Source organism: Oculina patagonica, chromosome 11 (assembly GCF_052425735.1).
Source record: "Oculina patagonica isolate OP01 chromosome 11, crgOcupat, whole genome shotgun sequence".
NCBI lineage: Eukaryota > Metazoa > Cnidaria > Anthozoa > Scleractinia > Oculinidae > Oculina > Oculina patagonica.
The window spans coordinates 17,884,417-17,907,400 of record NC_135768.1 but is presented as its reverse complement, the minus strand read 5'-3'; the positions used below and the strand labels follow the sequence as shown (position 1 = coordinate 17,907,400).

General features: G+C 39.4%; 3 protein-coding genes across 3 annotated transcripts in view; 2 read left to right on the top strand and 1 right to left on the bottom strand.

Moving 5' to 3' along the window:
* Nucleotides 1-22,984, top strand: part of LOC144629503 (uncharacterized) — a 317,369-nt gene that overhangs the window by 93,881 nt on the left and 200,504 nt on the right. The gene's annotated exons all lie outside the window — the stretch shown is intronic.
* Nucleotides 2,484-5,117, bottom strand: LOC144629915 (uncharacterized). The gene has a single exon (XM_078488161.1). The coding sequence runs from the start codon at nucleotides 4,303-4,305 to the stop codon at nucleotides 2,611-2,613; it is 1,695 nt and encodes a 564-aa protein (XP_078344287.1). The 5' UTR covers nucleotides 4,306-5,117; the 3' UTR covers nucleotides 2,484-2,610.
* LOC144630907 (uncharacterized) lies at nucleotides 16,160-22,815 on the top strand. Its single transcript, XM_078489270.1, has 3 exons — nucleotides 16,160-16,238; nucleotides 16,791-17,942; nucleotides 22,733-22,815. Exons 1-3 carry the CDS (start codon nucleotides 16,160-16,162, stop codon nucleotides 22,813-22,815), a joined length of 1,314 nt encoding a protein of 437 aa, XP_078345396.1.

Sequence of the window (22,984 nt, the reverse complement as noted above, 5' to 3'; positions counted from 1 at the left end):
TTTAAAGAACCTTTAGCTAGTTCTAGGCTACAAAGGTTAGGTGTAGAAGAGATGAAGATCAGCGCAATTTATAAACTACCATTTAGAATAACACGGGAAACGAAACTAAGTATATTTCAGTTTAAGATAATTCATAATATTTTACCGTGCAGAAACCTCCTATATAAAATGAATATATCGGATTCTCCCCTTTGCGAATTTTGTAACGAATTAGAAACACTGTCGCACATGCTAGTTAACTGCTCCCGTATACGCGACTTTTGGAATTCAGTCTTATTCCGGTGGAATAGTCAAAATAAAGACAATTACAATTTTGATGAATTAGGAATAATGTACGGCTATAATCCCGGAAGTTCTGGCTCCTATATCTTTAATTATTATATTCTACTTAGCAAAAGACATGTCTTTCTACAAAAATATGATCACAAATTACCTAATCTCCTTCTCTTTCTTGAGTTAGTAAAAGAAAAAATGTTTATTCAAAGATCAATCGCACATGCGAAAGGACAAAAAGAAAATTTTTTGAACTTATGGAAGCCTTTACTAACAATAATTTAGTTAACAATTTAGTTACAATAGTTACGTGTATCGCATTGTTACCTCTGTATTTTTTATTCATTTATCTTTTGTATTTTTTTTTTCGTGTATTGTCAAGTGTATTGTGCTGAAAAGTAAAAATTAAAAAAAAAAAATTAAAAAAAAAAAAAAAAAAAAAAAAGGAAGGAAGGAAGGAAGGAAGGAAGGAAGGAAGGAAGGAAGGAAGGACGGAAGGACGGACGGATCGTTTCTTTAGTTTCGTGGTTCCGTTTACTTTAATGAAATATTCAACATGGTTGCTATTCCTCATGTTAAAACTGTAAGTACTATTTCCGCTGTGCCCGCATAATCCGTTATACTCAGAAACGTGTGCAGTCTCCACCATCCATAGTATTAAAATGCAACGGGGATATTGGCGACACCGGGGACAGAACTTACAGGACATATTAGAGCAATATATGAATATAGATGAAATCGACCGCGTTATTATTCCTCTTGGTACAACTGTAAGTGTTGTTTCCACTTTCCACTGGCGAACATATTTTTACCACGACGGGGACAACGGAGACACCGGAGACAGGACTTACAGTTTATCAGATATGCATTTATATAAATATATTTATTACATATTTAAATAAATCATATCTTATTAACTGTAAGTAAATACTTACAGTAAATAAAATATGAATTATATTAATATCGATAATATATTTATATATTTTTATCTTATGTACTGTAAGTATATACTTACAGTATGTAAGAGATAAAAGATAAATATATTAATACATTATCTATATTACTAATATAATTCATATCTGATAAACTGTAAGTCCTGTCTCCGGTGTCTCCGTTGTCCCCGTCGTGGTAAAAATATGTTCGCCAGTGGAAAGTGGAAACAACACTTACAGTTGTACCAAGAGGAATAATAACGCGGTCGATTTCATCTATATTCATATATTGCTCTAATATGTCCTGTAAGTTCTGTCCCCGGTGTCGCCAATATCCCCGTTGCATTTTAATACTATGGATGGTGGAGACTGCACACGTTTTTGAGTATAACGGATTATGCGGGCACAGCGGAGATAGCACTTACAGTTGTTTCACGAAGAATAGCAATGGCTTGACTATGGCATATATATATTTTTATTTTGGCAAATCAAGTTTTCCACAACTTTCTCGGGTATGGGCACAGGGCAATGACAGATTTCTTAAATGTTAGCACATGCCTACAAGCGCTTCTTTTGTGTCGCGAGAGCCTTGATCATAAGATAATGTTCCTCGTCACAAAAATACCAAACCAATCGGAGATTGTAGTGTGTCGTCCGTCGACCAAACCTGCACTCAAGCGTTGGCGTCGCCGATAGTGGTCGCTATAAATGACGTCGAAAGGGCAATGAAAAAGCTTGGCTACGCGCTGTACAAGGGAGAAGTGTACAAAAAAGTTGGCTCTTCAAAGTACACATATCAACATTGCTGCACTGTAAAGAAGTTTTTGTCGCTCCTCGGCAACAGCGATCACTTCAAGGAGATCGTTATAAAGCATCTTAACAAGCTAGATAGCATACTTGGCGATCCACAGAGTGAGTTTTCAAATCAACTCAAAATCAACTTCGATCTGATTGAGGTCTCAGATGGGTATTGCTTTTCAGTGAGCAAGAGAAGGTTCGTTGTAAACGCCATAAAAGACGCAGACGTCGGCAAAGAAACGCCCAGAGCCTTTGTTGATTACAAGCACGACAAAACACCAGATCCAGTTTATTTCAAACAAATTCTTCAAAACAGCCTATCCGAGTCAGAAATGAAATACTTCTGCGAGTACTACATCAGGTTGCTAAACTGTGGAATCAAGCAGCACAAAGAGAAAGTACTGTGCTTGATTGGCGATCCGAACAGCGGAAAAACATCCCTGTTTGCACCCATCACTCGGATAATCCCCGACAGGCGATGGCGTCGTAGCCAAGTTATCTTTATTGCAATTTAAGATAAGTTTTCACATCGAAACTCGCTCAAGTGCATGTACACGGTGTATAATTATCTGAAATAAATGTCATAGCAGTCATGTTGTGTTGTTAATTAAGCTAGTGGCATTTTCATTCCAGCCCTTTTCTTAAGCGAGTCCGCCGTTCTTCCGTCTTGAAATTTGAAATCGGGATCTCTCAAAATTGCCGTCCACTGTCCAAACCCGTATCTTTTTAAACCTTTCTTGAGAAAATTGTCCTCTTCTTCCGTGAATTTCAACACCCGGCGATGATTTCGTTGAATTTGCAATTGTTTTTTGGGAGGGGAGTCCCTTTCAGGAGAGGCGCTCATTGATTCTGTTGTTCCGACAGATTCTGAAATTGTTGAAGTTGTAGCGCTAAACCTCGTGTGCACTTCCTTATCCAAATCTGGGCCTTTCGTTCCTTGTAGCTTTTGCAGACACTCGTGAGCTTTCACAGCAACTTCGCGCGATCTCTGCTTTTGATAGTGAACTTTTGCAACGGCAGAACTGTGTTTTTGGTCTTCTGACAAAATTTGTTGCTCCGTGCTTGTGAGTAGATTGAGGCTTTGCGTTTCGACAATTTGACGATAGCGCGTTGGATGAATATACTTCCCGATTGCATCGAACACCAATTTACTCATGACGTCGCCCAATTTGCTATGCTGGCCTCCGTTTCTAGTGACAAGTACGAAGTCGCACTGGGGTTTGAGTAATGGCCTTACGAAATTTATGTAGCTTTCCAGCACCCGCATGCTTGCATCAGTCAAAATTAATGAGTCAAATCCATACTTGCTGGCCGTTTTGAACTTTTTCTGGTCAATGAATCCTCCGTTCGCCTTAGCTGTTTTAACCATGTCCACCGTCAAGTACTGATAAGTCATAGGGCGAGATCCCTTCACCTTTATGAATAAATACACGGCGACAAATTTCGTGGCAAATGTTAGGTCCAAAGGATTCACTTGACCCGGAATAGTTTTGCAAGTCTTTACCGTGTTTTCGTAACGAGGCAAATGAAATGTCACCACTTCTAACAGTTCTTCCATGGTTGCCCAGTGCCCTCTAGCATCCAAAGTCTCAATGTCTAGATCTTGTGTCCACTGCAATCTCATCATCTTTGCCACGGTTTTGCGCGCTCGTTTGAGGTACAGCTCCGTTGAGGACAAATTTCGAAGAACTGTGTCTGATGCGCCATTTATCTTTCTGAAGTCGATTAATTCGGAAATCGCATCAATGTAGCCCAATCGGCCACCGTGTCCGAGTTTGCATTCATCTTGCAAGTAGTCGATAAACTTGAACAACAAACTATGCGAACACAGGCTAAAATCCAGCACTTCAAAACTCAATTCCTCTTCATCTTCGCAGCAAAATTTGAGAAATTTGAAACACCTCTTGACTATCTGCTGGGCTACACGATCTTTCTTGCAACCCCCACCACTTCCCGTCAACCACTTCACAAACGATTCGCCAATTTTGCTGGAAACTGAAAATGAAGGCAAAACTCTGGCAGTTTGTACTGTGATTTCACTCGATTTAACATCACTGGCGCCTTCTCTTTCGTATGCAGCGAGTATTCCCAGATCAGGTTTCTCGTCAAAGTAAAAGAACCAACTGTGCTTGGTATTCATATGTTTTCTGCACCCTCTCTGACTTTGAAAGCCATCATGGTCACACACTTGTATTGGGCAATGATACAATCGGTCGGTTTCATTCTTTTCCAGGTGAAGCCGTTTTGGTTTGGGCGATGCTCCATCGATATTTGACCAATTGATTTTACACTTCTTGCTCATTTTATCATCAAGGTAAAATGGTCAACACAATCTCCTAGAACTGAATTTCTTTTCCAAAAAAATACGACGCACCGATTACACCTTAAGGAACTTCATTCGTGTTTAAACTTGGCAAGGCGTGCCTCTTCTTGCCTGCCCTCATTACTATTGTGCAAAATTCATGACACCCAAGATTGTGCTCAGCTTGCCCAAGCAGGTCTATGCGCGCCCCATTGTTTTTCTTCATTTCAATGGACAATATAATTTAGGAACAAAATGGTCAAGTAAGCGCAAGGAATTCGGAACCAAAGAGTCCTGAATTTGTTCCTAAATGAGCAGTTTAGGAACAATACGTTCCATTTACAAACAGGAACTCGGAACAAAACGGTCTTAAATTATCAATTTGGGAACAAATCGTTCCATTCACAGTTAAGAACTCGGAACAAAACGGTCCTAAATTATCAATTTGGGAACAAATCGTTCCATTCACAGTTAAGAACTCGGAACAAAACGGTCCTAAATTATCAATTTGGGAACAACGCGTCCCATTTACAGATAGGAACTCGGAAGAAAACGGTCCTAAATTATCAATTTGGGAACAACGCGTCCCATTTACAGATAGGAACTCGGAACAAAGCAGTCCTAAATTATCAATTTGGGAACAATATGTTCCATCAACAGTTGGGAACTCGGAACGAAATGTTCCTGTTTTATCTTAGGGTGAACGTTTTGTTCCTAACTTTATAAAAAGCTGGTCCTCTTAAGGTTAACAGGAACACAAATATGAGGAACAAATTATATTAGAGGAACGTTCCTAAAGAAAAGATCGGAACATGCTACAAAACTTAAAATCAGTTAAAAACGGGCAAAGATATAAATTACAAGTCACAAAACAGTTAGTTGAGCGTTTAGGTAAAATGAAAGCAATCATCGAAATTTGGTAAACTCTACCGCACTCAAAGGCTGTAAAACACGCAGTGAAAATTTTTGGGAAACGTTAAGGAAGGAAGGAAGGAAGGAAGGATTAAATGTATATAACTCATTCATCAATTTACATCAATATGTTGGGGGATAAGGGAGTCCCTTCGGGCTTTTACAAGAGTCCCCAGCGAATGGCAAAGTAAAGGTCTCGTAGTAGTTTGTTGGAAACAGTTCCCTTTCATCGTAAAGTACAAATTAAAATTACAGAGCGTTTCACAAAACTTTTGACAAGCGGTTTGCGAAGATTGTTTGAAACTTCCGAAGTTCGCCGCGAACTTGGGATTTTCTTTACGTAGTTGTCAATCAAATTGCGAACTTCGTAACGAAGCTTCACGCAGCTTAAAATAGTTACTACAAAAATGACGATTACCGTTCCTGCAAATGTATTCCCTAATGGCAGAAGATAGTAACTCATGCCCAGAAATCTGGGACATTTTTAGAGCGGGCGCATATCAGCGGTAATCTTCCAAAAGAAAATGGCGGCGTTTTTTTTTTTTTTCCTCTTTCTTCTTCCTTTTTTTTTTTTTTCTTTCCACGACAGATTGTCAGACATTGTACTTTCGGAATATTTTTTTTTCGCAGAAATAATTGAAAAACCCGCGTAATTGGCACTGACCGCTGGCTGCTGTCCTTTGTTTCGGGTTTATAGCGGGCTCATATTCAAAGCCTGAAACAGCGGTAAAAAGGCAATGCACATGCCCCTATAAAGTCCACTGACCAGAATAATTGCACAAAAGCACAAAAAGAGGGAGAGATGAGCTTTCCAACGATGGGTTTTGAAGCGAATTTGGAGCACATTTGGCCGAGATATCGCATTTTGAACTCGGCACTTTTTATGGATTTTATCGAGGGATCGGCGGGGAAATTGCACGCGATCGGTTTATGTGCAGTTTTCAACCAGAGCAAGTAAACATGAAAATTAGTCTACGAGGACTATACAAGTGCAAGTAAGTTAATTTGTCTTATGTATTTACGATATCCACTTGCACATTTTTGCCATCATGCCTACAGCGTCGGAATTCCCAGTTTATAAACTATGATTTTTCCCGATTTCGCAAAATGTCACACAAATCCTTACAATTTTTGCGTGGCGAATGGTTGAACATAAATGTTCGCAAGTAAACATGAAATTCATTTACTTTATTATAATCTATACATGTTTTGCCTCGTGGTATAATAGCCTACCATGCTGCAGTTGCACAATTTTACTTTATTTACTTCGTCAAGAGATATTCGCTTTTTAGCTGCATGTTCCATACAAACGCCTGTAAATGTTTGCATCCCAATCCGGCTGCCAGATGGCTCGAATTTGATTGCGTAATAGCCAATGTCTCGCATTTCTAGCGATGATTTTAAGCTGCGTTACTTCCAAGTGGCAGAAGATCATGCGGAATTTGAAAGTAACACCTCTCTTCGAAAACAACAGTATAATTTCATTAGAAATGCGGGGTTTACAAAGCGACTAGAACTTAGAAAGCAAATGTACCTGACTTTGCAACCGAAATTCTTCAAACCGTATGAATGAAATACGCTGAAACTCGGTACAAAGCTTTGCAATATCCTGTTCTAGCTTCAGCTTAAAAAAATGCAAAACAAATCGACAAATTTTTCGCAATTTGAAATAACGTCATTTGTTTGATATTTTCAAACATTCGGCTGAAAACCATCCATCTTTATTGACTGCTAACATTTGATGTATACACACGATCTTTTTAACTTTTACACACAAGATTAAGGTGACATTAGCCTCAAAACTGGCTGGTACTGGGTTATTATAAATATCACATTTATGCGACGGTCAAGTCAGACGCATAACACAACAGTTTTTAAAGGCGAAATAAAGATGTCTCTCGTTCAGGAAATCTACGGAGTGGATTTTTCTGTAAAATGTTGTGAGTAAACTTCAACTGTTTGGCAGCGTTTTGGGGTAATTACAAAAAACTTCACCGTGGCATTTCAAAAATAATCGCTTTTTATTAAAAACGAAGGCTTTCGAAAATCGCTCATAACTTAAACAAATCGCGTTTGATCGCCATAAAATTTATCATTTTATATAATTTAAGCATTATTCTCTCAGATTCTCAAAAATATAAGCAATCGCTTCACGTTTTCCCGTTTTAAAACGCGCGGGCCACCTTAATTTCTTTAACGCAACAGTTTCGTTCGTAACCTTTAAACTGGTACATTTGCAAGTCATATCTAAAGTTTATCACTCTTATTTACTTAGCACAAAGTTCTAAGCTAGGTCTGGAAGCAAAACGTCTATCCAAAAACAAAATCAATCCAATATTATTGATATCGGTAAGACAACTTTGTCTTATTAGATCCAAGACTGGCAGCAGAACAGAGGCGCAAAAAGTAGTTAACATACATGTAATATAATTTTAAAAGAATGAATGACATATTTGAAGAAGTAGTTAAATACAAAGCAGCAGGTGAAACGATCCACAGACACCTAAAACGCCAACGCCAGCAAGGTTTCAAGCAAACATCTTATTCGCCTTTTGAAGTGCAAAAGGTGGTCATCTGTGCTGGGTTCAATTTGAATTCGTTTACAAAGTAGATGTGACTGCAGACATTTAAAAGCGAAGCTTCATGAAGGTCGTTTTTAATAACACAACCTCCACTCCTCGTCAAAGTTTTCCCACTCCCTGTACCTCTGAAGATGACAATAATATTTACGAATCTTACTCTTACGAAGCGAGTGCGTTTTCAACTTCTATCGCCATGGCTATTTTGTCACCGGTGGCAGTGACGGGAAATGCGTTGATTTTGGCGGCGATTTGGAAGAGGACGTTTGTGAGAACACCATTCCATATTCTTCTTAGTGGCTTAGCGCTCACTGACTTGTGTACCGGGTTCATCGCTCAGCCTTTCTACACTGCCACAATTTTGATGTTCTTGGCCAACCATGAAGTAATTTGCGAGTGGCGTTATGTTACCATAGAGGCGATTGCTAATGGCAGTGCAACCTACTTTATTTCGATCACGATTCTTCTTATAACGCTCATGTCTATTGAACGATGGCTGCACATGTCTCAACGATCCTCGCTTACATCAAGTCGTAAATATTTAACAGTTTGCGTGCTGCTGCTTCTTCCAATTCCCTTGGTAGTTTGTCGACTTTTATACGACATAAATGGAACCCATGGGCGTGATTTTAGTATTATGAACTCAACAATGCTTTTGGTTTGCTTTTTTGCTATCACAACTGCTTATTTTAGAGTGTTCCGAATTATTCGTCGTCATCAGCTTCAAGTACAAACCAATGAACTGTATCAGAATTTTGGTCAACCGGCAATAAACTTGGCAAAGTACAAGAAATCTGTAATATCAATCCTTTATATTTTAGTTCTGTTTTGTTTCTGTTTTCTGCCTTTTATTATATCTATTGGGGTGTATCTCAGTCTAGGTAAAAGTTCAGCAATAGCGGCAGCCGGTAATGTCTCTGTGATGCTCTTGTTTTTGTCTTCTTCACTCAACCCATGCCTTTATCTTTGGAGAATGAATGATATTCGTAATGCAGTAAAGAATCTTGTTTGTCACAATTAAACAGTACCAGATGAATACTAATGCCCAAAAGATCGTATTCGAATGGTCACTCTAAATGTTTTATCGACAAACATATATAATAGTTAGAAACACCTTGCACAGCATAATAAACAGTGCCACGTGGAAGTACTGCTCAATAGCTTTTATTTGAATGGTTCACAGACCAAGTTTTATTCACCTTGTTAAGCATATTAAGCAATAAGAATACTGCTAAAAATGAATAACTAAGTAAGTTTTCATTCACATGGTCGCATATTTGCTACCCAGAAGAATAACTCGGACGACTGTTTCATATAATAGGCTAGCTTTTTTATTGTGCTCTAGATTTGATAACAAAGTTTAATAAGTGTTTTATTGCATTTAAAGGTTATTTCATGGCAGTGTATTTACGCGAGAAATAAACCCAGAATAGCCATATGGGTTATCAGAAGAGCAGTGTCGACTTCTATTATCTTAGCAGTTTTCAATATTTAGAAAACCATGGGAAAACTTGAAACAATTTTTTTTTAACTTAGATAGAAAAATTCCTTGGCATATAAAGCTTCCGGGCCTCACCCAATCTACCTATGAATTTCCAGCTAAATATTAATGAAATTAGTAGCTTCACACTCTCAGTTGTAACTAATATAAATTTTCCATTGTATATGGTCCCTTTTCTTATGATAATTAAATTTCTTCAATAAAATAAACGCCATATCAGTCGTATGGGTCATGAGGGATTCCCTAAAGGCCTTTTGGAATGGAGGCCTGGCAAGCGAGGAAGGGGAAGGTATTGCACTCGGTGCACAGAGAGACACCGTGGAGCGGGATGCCAATTTGGCATGAATGGATCGTCAAAATCTAAAGTTTATGGCGGCAGATAGGGCAAATTGGCGGGTCATGCTCCCACTATTAGTGTCATGATGCCGGGTTGTTCGAGATGATGATGATGATGATGATGATGATGATGATGATTAAAATAAACTCAACTTTATCCTTTCCATACTACCCTGAGTTTTAGTCGATTAACTCGATACAAAATCAGGATGACCGGCTAAAATCTTAACTAACATGATTTGTCTGAGGTTCAAAATATGAATTCCCTTATTGATTATCATATATTTCGGAAATTTGAGAGATTAGTTTTACTTCCATAACCTGTCTTCTTGACAATGTACTGATTTTGTAATAATACGGAAACATTTGATGTTGACTACTCTTGGGAATGGATAAAGGAGGTGCAAAGTTGATAATATCAGGTTGGGATTTAAATTAAGTCTCCGTTTGTATCCTTGAATTTATATTCTGTTAAAATTTCACCTTGATTAAAATTTTTAGCAGGAAGTAAATTTTTGAAACAGCTGACGATCGAGCATATTTTAACGAGAAAAACTGAATTTTATCTGGTAGCCTGGTATTTTTAAAACTAACAAAATCGCAGCAGAAAAGAGCGCATTTGAAATTTTTCCTCTGTGCATTTATCGCATGTGTCGTTTTCAGGGACTTATTGATCTTACAATGCAGGTCTTTAGAGTTTACAGTAATATGACAATTTCGTCACAGTCCACTGTTTCAAGCAATTTTATTATACATATATTACAATTTTACATATTTTATATAGAATGGAGTCAATTTAACTATACAGTAATAAACTACAAAAATTAAAGCGATTCAGGTTAACAGGACACTTTCGACATTGCTGATCTTAGCAATATACAGGTCACGTGTCAAATATGAACCAAGTAAATGACCTTAGCTCACAACGAGTCTCCCTGTAGGTAAGTACTCGATGTGTGGAATGTCAGGGGGGGGGGGGGAGGATACTAGAAAATCTTTTTGTCCGGGGAAGCTTCATCTCTTACCCATTCATATACCATTATCTACAGAAAAGATACCCCGTTTGTATCCCTTGATACCCCTATCACATACCTACAGAATGATACCACATCTCTTTCCGTTCGAAATGTCTGTTCGAGATATTTTGGAAGTTCCTTTTTAATACTTAAATGATAGTTTTCCCTACCCTTTGTATACTCCACCTCGTAGAAACCCTACCGTTTTAATACACATACAGCCTTAAAAAGGAACCTCTGTTAGGCGGAAACTCCCCGTTTAAACCACTGCAGGGAGTGCCCCACTCCCGGGGCAAAAGGTCATTTTCTTACGACTAACGTTGGAGACTCAAATTGTTTGTTGTCACATGATCGCGACAAAATAATTTCAATCTTTTTCATGTCCGTGCTATCTACATCTTTTTGTGATCTTACAGTAATTAGAGTATTTGCTTTAAATACTCTCTACAAGAAAATCAAGTAAAATTGCAGTCATTGTTGATCAAGGAAGTTTTTATATACTTTACAATTAGGCAGTACGTTTAAACTCTGTCGAATACATTACGTATGTAATAAACATGTATACTCATACAATCCACAACAATGAGACAAAAGAGTCTTTCAGTCTTTAGCTATCCCTACAGAATAACTTTTTTACTCCATTACGAATATCATTCATTCTCCAAACGTAAAGGCATGGGTTGAGTGACGAAGACAAAAATAAAAGAACCTTTGACACCCTGTTGGCCACAGCAACTTCAAAACTATTAGGTACACTTATACGCACGCCACTAGAGATAATAAAAGGAATAAAACAGAACGAAAATAACACTACAATATACAAAATGAAAGATACAGATTTCTTGTACTTCGCCAGGTCTATTGCTTGTCGGCCAAAATTCTGAGATGTTTCGCGTGCTTGTACTTGCTGTTGGTGATGACGAACACTTCGGTAAACTTTAAAATAGGCGAATGACGTCTTAAGATAGCATGAGAGCATCAGTGTTATAGTTATTATGTAAATTTATCTTTTATAAGTTTCATTTTTATTACTTTATAAAACGCGACAAACAACTGTGGGGATGGGAATCAGTAACAGATTGAAAACAATGAAACATCCACGACGCGATGAAACCAACGATCGTCGAGACATGCGCTGAGGGAAATAAAATAAACGGCACTGCTATCGCCGATTGTGTCAAGGTGATATAAAGCAGCGACCTATCGTACTGTACTACTGTACTGTAGGGTTTGCTACTTTCGTCAAAGTGGCTGCTACGCTGAAAGGCTAAGCGATGAGTCCGGTACACAGATCAGTGAACGCTAATCCACACAAAAGAATATGGAATGGTGTTCTCACAAACGTCCTTTTCCAATCGCTGTCATAATCAGCGCATTTCCAACTATTGCTATCGGTGATAAAACAGCGAAAACTGTAGCAGAGGTTAACCTAGACTTGCTCCAAGTCGCTCGTTAGATTCCCAGGAGACCGCTGGATACGAAAAACGGAGGGCGCGCGCGGGCACGAGAAACAAAATGGCGGAGGATCGTGGCGGAGCGAGCGACTTGTCTCACCTGCAGCGCGCCAATTCTGAAATATGGCGTCACCGGTGGATTTTTCAACCGGTGACGCCATCAAGATTATGTCAATCATATTGTATTGCGCGCAAACTTACTGAGCGCGCTGTGCCTGCCAACGTAGCGCGCGCTGCTCGCGAGACAAGCTTGCGTTTAACTTTTTACCTCTTGGGTAGACTTGTTTCCTTCTCACATCGGCAGTTAAACCAGTTTTAGAACAAACAACACAGATGTCTTCTTTTGAGAAATGAGAAATGAGAGAGCCATCAAGGGCCTTGAGTCTGATTTCCCACAAAAAGGGAATAAAAGCGCAATTTTAACACACGCCACAGCGCGCGTCAGCTGCATACGGCGCGCGAAACTGACGTCAATACGATAAAAGAAACCAATTCAGTGCACAAAAGCATGATAAACGTCAGCCAGAATCAATTTCCTTCAAGTGACACAAGTCGCTCGTTCCGAGCCATTCCTTGGCAAGTGTCATTTTTTTTCCTTCGCGCGCGCGTTCACAGAAATGAATCCCGCGCGATCTCTCGCGCGCGATTTCAAAGGCGATTTTACTCAAGTGTTTTTTCGCGTTTGATTTCAAAGCGATTTTATTTAAGTAACTATAGATGCAAAGAAAAAACGAGCGACTTAGGGCAAGTCTAAGATTAACCCTGCGAGTTTGTAGTCCAATCTGCATTGGTAGAATTGTGAGAAAAAGAGGTCGTCTTGTTCTTGAACATGTCTAGGTCTCACCGATTAACCGTGCAAACAGGGTAAGTCTTTATAACGCGATGAAAAAAAGTTTTCTTCATCCAGTTGTTTGAACCTATTTAAATGTCCATCATTTCACCTGCTCACTAGTACTATTTGTAATAACTTTGTTATTTTGTTTGGCCCAGTTTCTCTTTTATTGAAGACATATTTTGTATGATAATCAACATGTACCTCATAAAGTAACTCTATGAGGGATTTTGCTTCAGCACTTTTGCGTGGAAATAAGTGTGGAGAAAGTCGCTATTCAATGCTGCTGTCTTCTGAATAGGTTAGGCACTGACAATTAGAATTAAGAAAGCAGGGAATCAAAGAATGGTTATCGAGAGTTATATATTATATATATAAGATTTTTTATTGAAAGCTTTTATTTTAAGCTTAGACGACCATGTTTACATTTTTCATTTTTTAATTTCTGTTAGCTTTTATCACTTTCACTGATTTTTTTAACTTGCCGTTTTAAAATCTATGTATGCTCAAACTCACTGCTTTTCTGATTTCTGATTGCGAAGTCTTGTAGTTCGGCAGCTGCAGGAATTTCTTGATTTCCCCTCCCTTCATCTCCACAAGCAAGAAGCTCTTTTAAATAATTTCAAGTCATATGAAGTTTTCTATTTTGTTTTAGCATTTTCCTTCTCCTCAGTAAAAGATTTTACTTAACTTTTACGAATCGATAGAGGCCTCAATAGCTCGCCATTTCCAACCGGCGTTTGGGAGCTTTGCAGAAACAACCGTGCAATGGCGGTCGCAAAGGCGGGAAATGACGCCATCGATATTCTCACAAGTGAGGATATGGAAAATACAGTCCCGGATGCAGTTTTGTATTACTTTTACGATTGGTCTATTTTCCAGTAAAATACTCGCGTATCAATATACACAGTGCCTTCAAAATTTGGAAATTAAAAGAAAACCAGGGTCATACGAGGAGTTTGAAACTGTTTTTCTCTTCCTTTTTATCACTTTTTTTTTTAATTGCAACACAACGACATTCTTACAAAAGAAACTTACATTACTTACAAACACTAACGGCACAAGCTACATTACAACTGCTTCTGCTAAACAACAATAAATATCATATATAGCTGCTCTATTTACATTCTTGCTCTACTACTTACTTACTTAATAACTGTTTTACAAAACTGTCCACTTAGAGATGTAAATTTACAAATAATTCTCTTAAGTAACATAGCAAAAACGTAGCTTATATCAAGGCCTACTCTGGGACCTTAACTCGCCGCGAGATTGTGCGAGTTAATGCGAGTTTAGGCGAGTTAAGGCGAGTAAAGGAAAAAATGAGCTTACCTAACAGTTGCGAGGTAAGGCGAGTTAAGGCGAGTTAAGGCGAGTTAAGGAAATATGACCCATCTAATGTTGAGGCGATACCGGTTAAAACATAATTATAATATGCCTGACTAACATACAAGCAAAAAATGCCATGGAGTTTTTGTATGTCTTGAATATATAATGAGGCTCCATGTTGTCCAGTTATGAAAAAATTCAGATGACATCAAAAATTGAATGAAACCAAATCTCATTTTATTTTAGAAAATTATTTTTTCCTAATTGGACAAGCTTAAGTATTGATATGGATTCATGTTCTTAATTAATTATCTAGCATCCAGACACCAAACTATCCCATTAGGTGGCTGTATGATGATGAATGATCATCATCATCATCATATACAATGATATTATTAAAGCTACATAAATAGCTGACAGAATAATAAATAAATGAAAAAAGAAACTAATGTAAATAAAACAATCATGAATAGACAATTCAATGTAACTGTTGTATAAACACAGGTAGGATTTTTTTTTAATTCAACAACACTATGCTTTAATTGACAGGTGAGCATTAAATCCTTATCAAATCACATAGCATGAATTATTGTCATTGACTGCAGAATTAATAAAAGAATGTTCTGACAGTATGTGCCAATGTTTTTCAAACAAATAGAACAAAAAAGGAGTCTGACAAATTACAACCCAGCTGAGGAGACTTTTATGACACAATCAATTTTACTGAAATGAAATGAGATTTCTTTCTCCTTGAAAAAATATCAGACTTATCTTCAAGTCTTCCACTGGCCCATCCTCTGCACCTCACTGATGGTTTTCCTTGGAATCCAGCTGTTTGTTGTCACTATCAGAAATGAAAACACCAATTGCCTTTTCTTTTCCTTGGGATAAATCCATTTTAATTTCGTGTAAATGAACTGGCTGATGCCTTTTCGCAACGACAGCTGTTCCTCAGTCCTGTAAGAGACACCTTGATTTCATCATTCTCAGTCCAGCAAAAACAGCGAAAAGAAATGACCATAAGCTTATTTTATGTTTACAAAGTGTTCAGTACACATGAACAAGAAATTATTCTTTCCTCATGCAAAGCATTCCTTAATTTCCATTATCTGCTTTGTTTTACCTCATTTCAAAACATACCTTACAAGGTTAAAAGGCTTAGCTTACCTGCGTGTGATCCATTTCGAAACTTCTCAATAATTTAACATCAATTTTTGCACGAGTTCTCTTCCTTTTCTTTATAAGTTTTTCGGCCATCTTGAAAATGTCCCAAAATACATCTCGAGGACAGATGGGTTGAACGAGAGGGCCCTGGGAAAGAAACCAGTTACCAGTTTCTTCTGGGTAATTTTCAAGATGGCGAACGAAGCTAGCGATCAATGTTAAAAATGGTAGCTTTAGCAACCGTTTATTCAGCGAAGGGCTCAATGAAACAAGTCTTAATGAATCATGGATTATGTTTGCCAGGCTAACTACAATGTAAGCCATACAGGATGTCACGTTGAACCAAATCTTCTAGTACCAGGTAACTTTATGAAAAATGTATCGTGATGGAAAATTTGCATATCCCTCTCACAGAGGGTGTTTTGCCTTAAATCCCCCACACCTCTGGGAAATCCCAGTTAAGCACTATACTTTAATTTGAAAATTTTAGTTTTGGAGACCCTCCTTCCCCCTTGGTTTTCTCATAATTTGACCTTCCATTGGGTGGGTATGGATATTTCTGGAACTGCATAATATAGAATGCAATCACACACATATACGGTGGGGGTTTTGGCACAAATCGAGACAACTCGCTCGGCTCACCCGGGCTCGCCTCGCTCCTTGTCTCGATTAGTGTCCAAAACCCCCACCGTATATGTGTGTACAAAAATCGCGAGCGGCACCCAAAATCTATGCGGCTTGAGAGCTCACAAATCTCAAGCACCATTGATGTGCCAGAAAAAATTCCTATTGAACAAATGTTTCTCATTGGTATAAACGCCAACATGACTGCTGCAAGTTATTCGAAAGAAGTTTTGCAAGCACTCTTGAAGGAAATTCGCGGCTTTAAAGAAAATCCACAATGGAACAACAATTTTTTATTGGCCCAATCCGATTTCAATGAATGGCTACGAGTGTGGAAAATGACCATACCAGAAGGAAGCCGAATCAGCAAAGACCTTTTTGTCTTTCAAAAGAAAACAAAAGGAAAGTTTGTTTATTTGGTAGAGAATGAAATAAGAGATTTGAAAAGCGTAAAAGTAAGTTTTGAGATGAAAATAAAATTTACAAAAGAAAATTTTGAGACTGGTGTAACACAAGAGATGGAGCATTATTTTAAAGAAAAAGAACCGCACGTTTTTAACGAAAATAATAAACAACAGATAAAACAAGATTTCGATAGATTTATTGAAAGAGCAAAAGGTCAAATTGAGGCTTGGTCAGAGCGCGGCTCAGGCTGGGTTATTGAAAGAATAACCGAAGCGTACGTCAATGTTGCACGCTATCAGCCATTGCGCGGAGGAACTTATTTGCCTCTCCCAGCCAATTTGGCAAAAAAGAAAGCAATAATCAACGTGCAAAACAGGGATAACGAATGTTTGAAGTGGGCTTTGAGAGCTGCACTTTTTCCTCCAAGGGACGGAAAAAACCTTCAAAGAACAAGCAAATACCCGGCCAACGACGGAATTAACTACGGAGGCATCGATTTCCCCACACCTGTAAAACAGATTGACAAACTCGAGAGGCAAAACAGCAACCTCGCAATAAATGTGTTCGGCTGGGAAGACAATCGTGTGATTGTGCACAGAATAAGCAAAAAAGAAAAAACCATTCCTCGTATAAACCTTATGTTAATAGAGTCAGGATTAATTCAGCATTACTGTTTTGTAAAAAAAGTAAGCGCTTTACTCTTTGATCAGAGCAAACATCGTTCTGCAAAACACTTTTGCATGATGTGCCTGACCGGCTTCACAAGACCTGACTTGCTCGAGAACCACGAAAAACATTGCAATGGCATGAACGGCAGGCCAACAAGGATCGAGATGCCGGAAGAGGGGAAAAACACCCTTTCTTTCCAAAATCATCACAAACAGATGAGGGCGCCATACGTGATATATGCGGACTTTGAGGCTTTGGTCAGAAAGATTCAAGGATGCGAGCGTGGGCCAGAGAGCAAGCAAAAAAGCTACACTGAGAAAACAGAACAGCACGAGGCATGTGGTTTTGCTTACACAGTTGTAAGGAGTGACGGAAGAAATGAACGGCCAGTGGTTTACAGAGGTGAAAATGCTGTTGAAGTGTTTTTGAACTGTCTTCAAGAGGAAGAGAAAAAAATAAGAAATAGTTTGTCATCGCCAAAACCTCTTGTGATGACAGCAATAGATTGGGAAAAATTTAAAAATGCAACTGATTGCCATATTTGTGAAAAAAGTTTGATAAAAGATTACTTTTTAGACTCTTTACCTGTATGGATAAGTGAAACAGGTAGAGTATACACTTATGATGGGCAATGGCATAAAAAATGTTATTACAATGTAAAGAAAGAACACGACAGTTCGTTTCTCATTCTAAAAAGATTGACAGAAGAAGAGCACAAAGAAGCTGCAGAAGAACAAGATGACTGCTTATGCTGTGGACAACCTTTGCTTCAGCAAAACTTCAGAGATGCAGTTAAGGACCATTGCCACATAACAGGCAAGTTTCGAGGAGCCGCGCACAACGCATGCAACCTTAAAATGAGAATAAAACCAAAAACGGACCAAATACCAGTTGTATTTCACAACCTTAGGGGCTATGATGCACACCATTTAATGCAGGCGATGTCAAAGCTGTCTCAATCGACACAAAAAGAGGTGAAATGCGTAGCCAACAACATGGAGAAATACATAACATTTTCATTTGGCGGTCTGCGCTTTATTGACAGCTTGAACTTTCTACAAGGAAGCCTCGATTCACTTGTAAGCGCAACACCGAAAGAGTCATTGAAAATAACAAAATCTCTTTCTTCACAAAATTTTGAACTTCTTTTAAAAAAGGGAATTTACCCTTACGAATACATGGAATCGTGGGAAAGGCTTGACGAAACAAGTCTGCCAGACAAAGAAAAGTTTTACAGCAAGCTAAACGACGAGCACATAACAGACGAAGAGTACGATCACGCAAAGAGGGTATGGGAAGCTTTTGGATGCAAAACGCTTGGTGACTACCACGACCTATACGTGAAAACAGACGTGTCCCTGTTGGCTGACGTTTTCGAAAACTTCCGAAAAATCTGCCTTGAGCAGTACGGGTTGGATCCTGCGAATTATTACACGTCGCCTGGCCTTTCTTGGGACGCACTCTTGAAAAAGACAGGCGTGCAGCTTGAGCTCCTTACAGACTCAGAAATGCATCTATTTGTCGAAAGGGGAATAAGAGGAGGTATTTCCATGGTTAGCAAGAGATATGCAAAGGCAAACAATCCTTATGTTGAAGGCTATGACCCAAGCAAGCCAAAAAAATACATAATGTACCTTGATGCAAACAACCTTTATGGGTGGGCAATGAGCAAGCCACTGCCAAAAAGTGGTTTCAAATGGAAAAGAGTTATGCCGACTGAAAAAGAAATAATGAGAAAAAAGGAGTTTGCAAGGACTGGCTGGATATTGGAGGTAGACCTTGAATACCCCGCAGAACTTCATGAAGAGCACAACAGCTACCCATTGGCACCAGAGAAAAAGAAAATAAGCGAGGAACTTTATTCTGATTACCAAAAAAAATTAAAAGATAAGCTTGATCTGGACCCACCAGACAGCGAAAAGCTTGTTTTGACTCTTGAGGACAAAAGTAACTATGTTGTGCATTACCGAAACTTGCAGTTTTATCTTAAGCAGGGCATGAAACTAAAAAAAGTTCACAAAGTAATGGAGTTCGAACAAGAATGCTGGATGGAGCCGTACATCCGGATGAACACAGAATTCAGGAAAAAAGCGAAAAACGACTTTGAAAAGAACTTTTACAAGCTCATGAATAACTCAGTTTTCGGAAAAACAATGGAAAACCTGCGTAACCGTGTTGACATAAAAATAGTGCGAAGCAATGAAACAAACAAAATACGAAAATTGATTGCAAGCCCATTGTACTCAAGGCATGTAATGTTTTCTAACGATCTGGTTGGAATAGACATGCGCAAAAGCAAGCTTATTCTTAATAAGCCTGTTTACACTGGGATGACTATCCTTGACAACAGCAAGATACTAATGTATGATTTCTTTTACAACCATCTGAAAAAGGTATACGGTCCACGTTGCGAGCTCTTGTATACGGACACAGACAGCCTTTTGCTCGAGATCGAAACAGATGACATCTACGAAGACATGGAATGGAACAAAACTCTGTATGATACAAGCGACTACCCAAAAGAGCATCCACTCCATTCATACGAAAACAAAAAGGTCTTGGGAAAAATGAAAGACGAATGCGCAGGAACCCCCATATCAGAGTGTGTTTGTCTCAGACCGAAAATGTACTCAATAATTTATGGGGCGCAAACCGAAGACCAAAAAAAAATCAAAAAAGCGAAGGGTGTAAAAAAGAGCGTTGTAAAGAAGCAAATTGTACATGAACAGTATAAGGAAACGCTTTTTAGCGCTAAGCAGTTATGGCATGGAATGAACATACTTAGAAGCGTGGGACATGAGATTTACGGAATGCATCTCAACAAGGTCTCGCTGTCGCCTTTTGACTCAAAGCGATGGATAGCGGATGATGGGATACATACAAATGCTTACGGGTATAAGCCGACATAAACAGAACGTTTATAGCTTTTCTGGTGGTAACTGTGTATTTGGAGGAATAACAAGCAATTCTTCACGCACGAAGCCGCGCTTGGGGCCATCGTGCAAGTAATAAAGCACTGGCTGATCAGGTTTAGTAACAGACCTTTCAATGCTGTAGACTTTTAATGACCAAATCGGATCTGTAGCCCTTTTTACGCCGCCTTCCAGCTCGCCAGGTTGGTAAAGATAGCGCACATTAACGAGAGAGGGGAGCTTTTTTTCTTTTAAGCCAACAGGTCTTGTATATTTTGACGACGGTTTGGAAAAAACAGCCTTTTCTTTGATTGCGGCAGCTGGTTTCTTGCCAGTAAGACTTGTTACTTCGTTGTTCAGAGCTGTAACAACTTCGGGTAGCCTTTTAACCCACGCTGTCGACCTCTGGCCAGATGGCAGGGTCATCTCGACACCGTACTGATAACCAAACAGGCGCTCTGCCAGTGTTTGATTAAAACGTTCAACAATGGCTTGATCTCTGTGGATGTTAACACGCCCGCGCCTAATATAGGTTTTGTGATTTTCCATTTCTTTGGTAACAGCGCCCATGAATTCGCGCCCGGGGTCAACTTGCAGCATCTGTGGCCATTTTAGTGCACTTCGCCTGTAAATTGTCTGAAAACCTTTTGCAACCTCAGTTGAATCTTTGGAGGTCAAAGGCTCGGCCTCTTTGTAACGGCTGGCAACGTCAACAACAGTCAGCGCGTATTTGTAAACTTTTCGCCCTCGCGGCAGTTTGTCGTGTGGCAGAAAAAGAAGGTCCGCCTGGTGGACCGCGTTAGGAGTAGAAACATCGAATTTTGGGCGAGGAACGTATCGTGGTGCCGGAAGGTAGATCTGCCAAAGGGCCTGCTTAACTAGCCACTTTTTTGCAGCATCTTCGGAAACCTTGGCGGCCTCGGCTAATTTTTTTATCGCGGCAATTCCTTTCCAGTAGCCCTGGGGGCTATAGTAGACTTTCGAGATCTTTGCATCCATGCGTATACAAGAAAAAAAGAAAAGTTTAAAGAAACCGAAAGGCAGCGTACCCAAGTGCAAGCGCGCCAGCGCCAACGAACATAAGTTCACCTTGTTTCTGCTGCTCGCTTGGCTGATAAAAATCAGAAAACTTTGGCTCTTTTGGAGGAATCATTTGCTTGTCAGGATGTGCCTGGTTGTAGAGTTTGAAAGCGTAGTCAGTGTTAGTGAAGTTCTGTTTGGCCTGCTCTTTTATTTCCGCGTTAGTTTGTATCCAGTCGAGGAGCTTGGTGCGGTCGCGAGAGTATTTCGCGTAAGCGGCCTGGTAAGCCTCGAGAGCTTTGTCGTGTCTTTCTTTTTCTTTTAAAGCGGCGTCATCTCCGCCACCCAAAGCTCTAGCAAGGTAGTTGCCGCCAATGAAAGCAGCAGCGTTCAAGATAGCTCCGCCAGCCATAATCGCGATGCTTGCCATTGTGTGTCTTTGTTCTTATATTATGCGAATTTTTTTTTAATTGGTGGGGAGGATTTTCTGGTCCTCGAGATATTGTTTTAGTGCAATACTGCCTGTCATGACGGCTGTGAACTTTACATAGTTCATAAAACTGCTGCTTGGGTCGGATGTGAAGTTTTCTTTCACAACTTTTTTGGCAGCCCAGCCGATTCCGGCGGCTAGACCTGTAATGGTGGCTGCATCCATGAGTGTTTTCACGAGTTTGTTGTCGGACATGACGGTAGAACTTAGTTCAGTATAAAATAAAAAAAAACATTTAATTGAAAATACATTGTTCCCCTTCTTCTTGAGCGCTTTCGCGCACTTTCACGAAAATATCTGGGTTTTTTGCAATCCAAACGATTGTTTTGACGCACTTTTCAGTGAAATTTATCCAAACCAAGCCAACCGTTGAAACTGCAGCAACGGTTAACATAAACTGTTGGATGTCAGGGACTTTCCACATTTTATTATAAAATGATGAAAAAATATTTAATTGAAAGTTTATTAATCCATCGGACGAATTCCTCTTTTTGGTTGCGGAATTTTCGATGATGCGCTGATTCGCTGCCGCTCTGCAGGAGCCTCTTGAGCTGGCTCGGGTTCTGGTGCCGTGCCTTTGGCTGGGTGGGTTTTGCTCTTGATAAAGGCTTTGATGTCTTCGCGTTTGACATAAGTTGTGATAATTGCAACGCCAATGCCCAGCAAAGAGATCCATTGATTTGTGCTTAGACCGCTGGATTCCGGCGGAGACTCGGTCGGAGCTGGTTCCGTTACGGGTGGAGTTACATTTCGCTTAGCAGCCGCAGATTTCTTTTCCTTTTCTTTTGCAATTATGGCAGCGGCCTCGACAGCAGCTTTTTTCTGTGCTTCACGAGCCTGTTTTGTTTTTTCAGCTGCAAGCTTGCCAGCAGCCACTCGCTTTGGATTTTTGGCAGGTTTTGTTGCAGGAGTTGTTGAAGTGACTTGTGGAACGTTTTCTTGAACAACTGCAGGTTCGCTCGGTATTTGTGTTTCAGGGTCCGCCATTTATTAGAAAAAATAATATATTTAAATGAAAAATGCTTAGCAAACTTTTTTGGTCAGCATTTAATGAGCATTGTTCAGTAATTACTTAGCATTTTCTTAGCATTGCTTAGTAATTTACTCAGGAAGATCTTTATGCTCGCTTTCTAGAGTCGCTTGTGGTGCTGTGCTGTAATCAATGTGCTTTGCCGTTATCAAAGCAACAGAAGCTGGAGCAAGAAACTTGCCGTATTTGAAAGACAAACCGCCGACAAGATTGGAAAGCTCGTTGTTGATGATGTAGTCATTTTTAAGCTCTTTTTGCAAAGCTTCAATATTTTTTAAGGGCACGAACAGACTTGCGGCTTTCGTAAAAAGAGTGAGCGCGCTGTCGATAAGATTTTCTGTGGTCTTGGCCCCAACATACGCTTCGTACCTCTTGAAGTACTTTTCGACGTCTTTGTCGGTCAAGC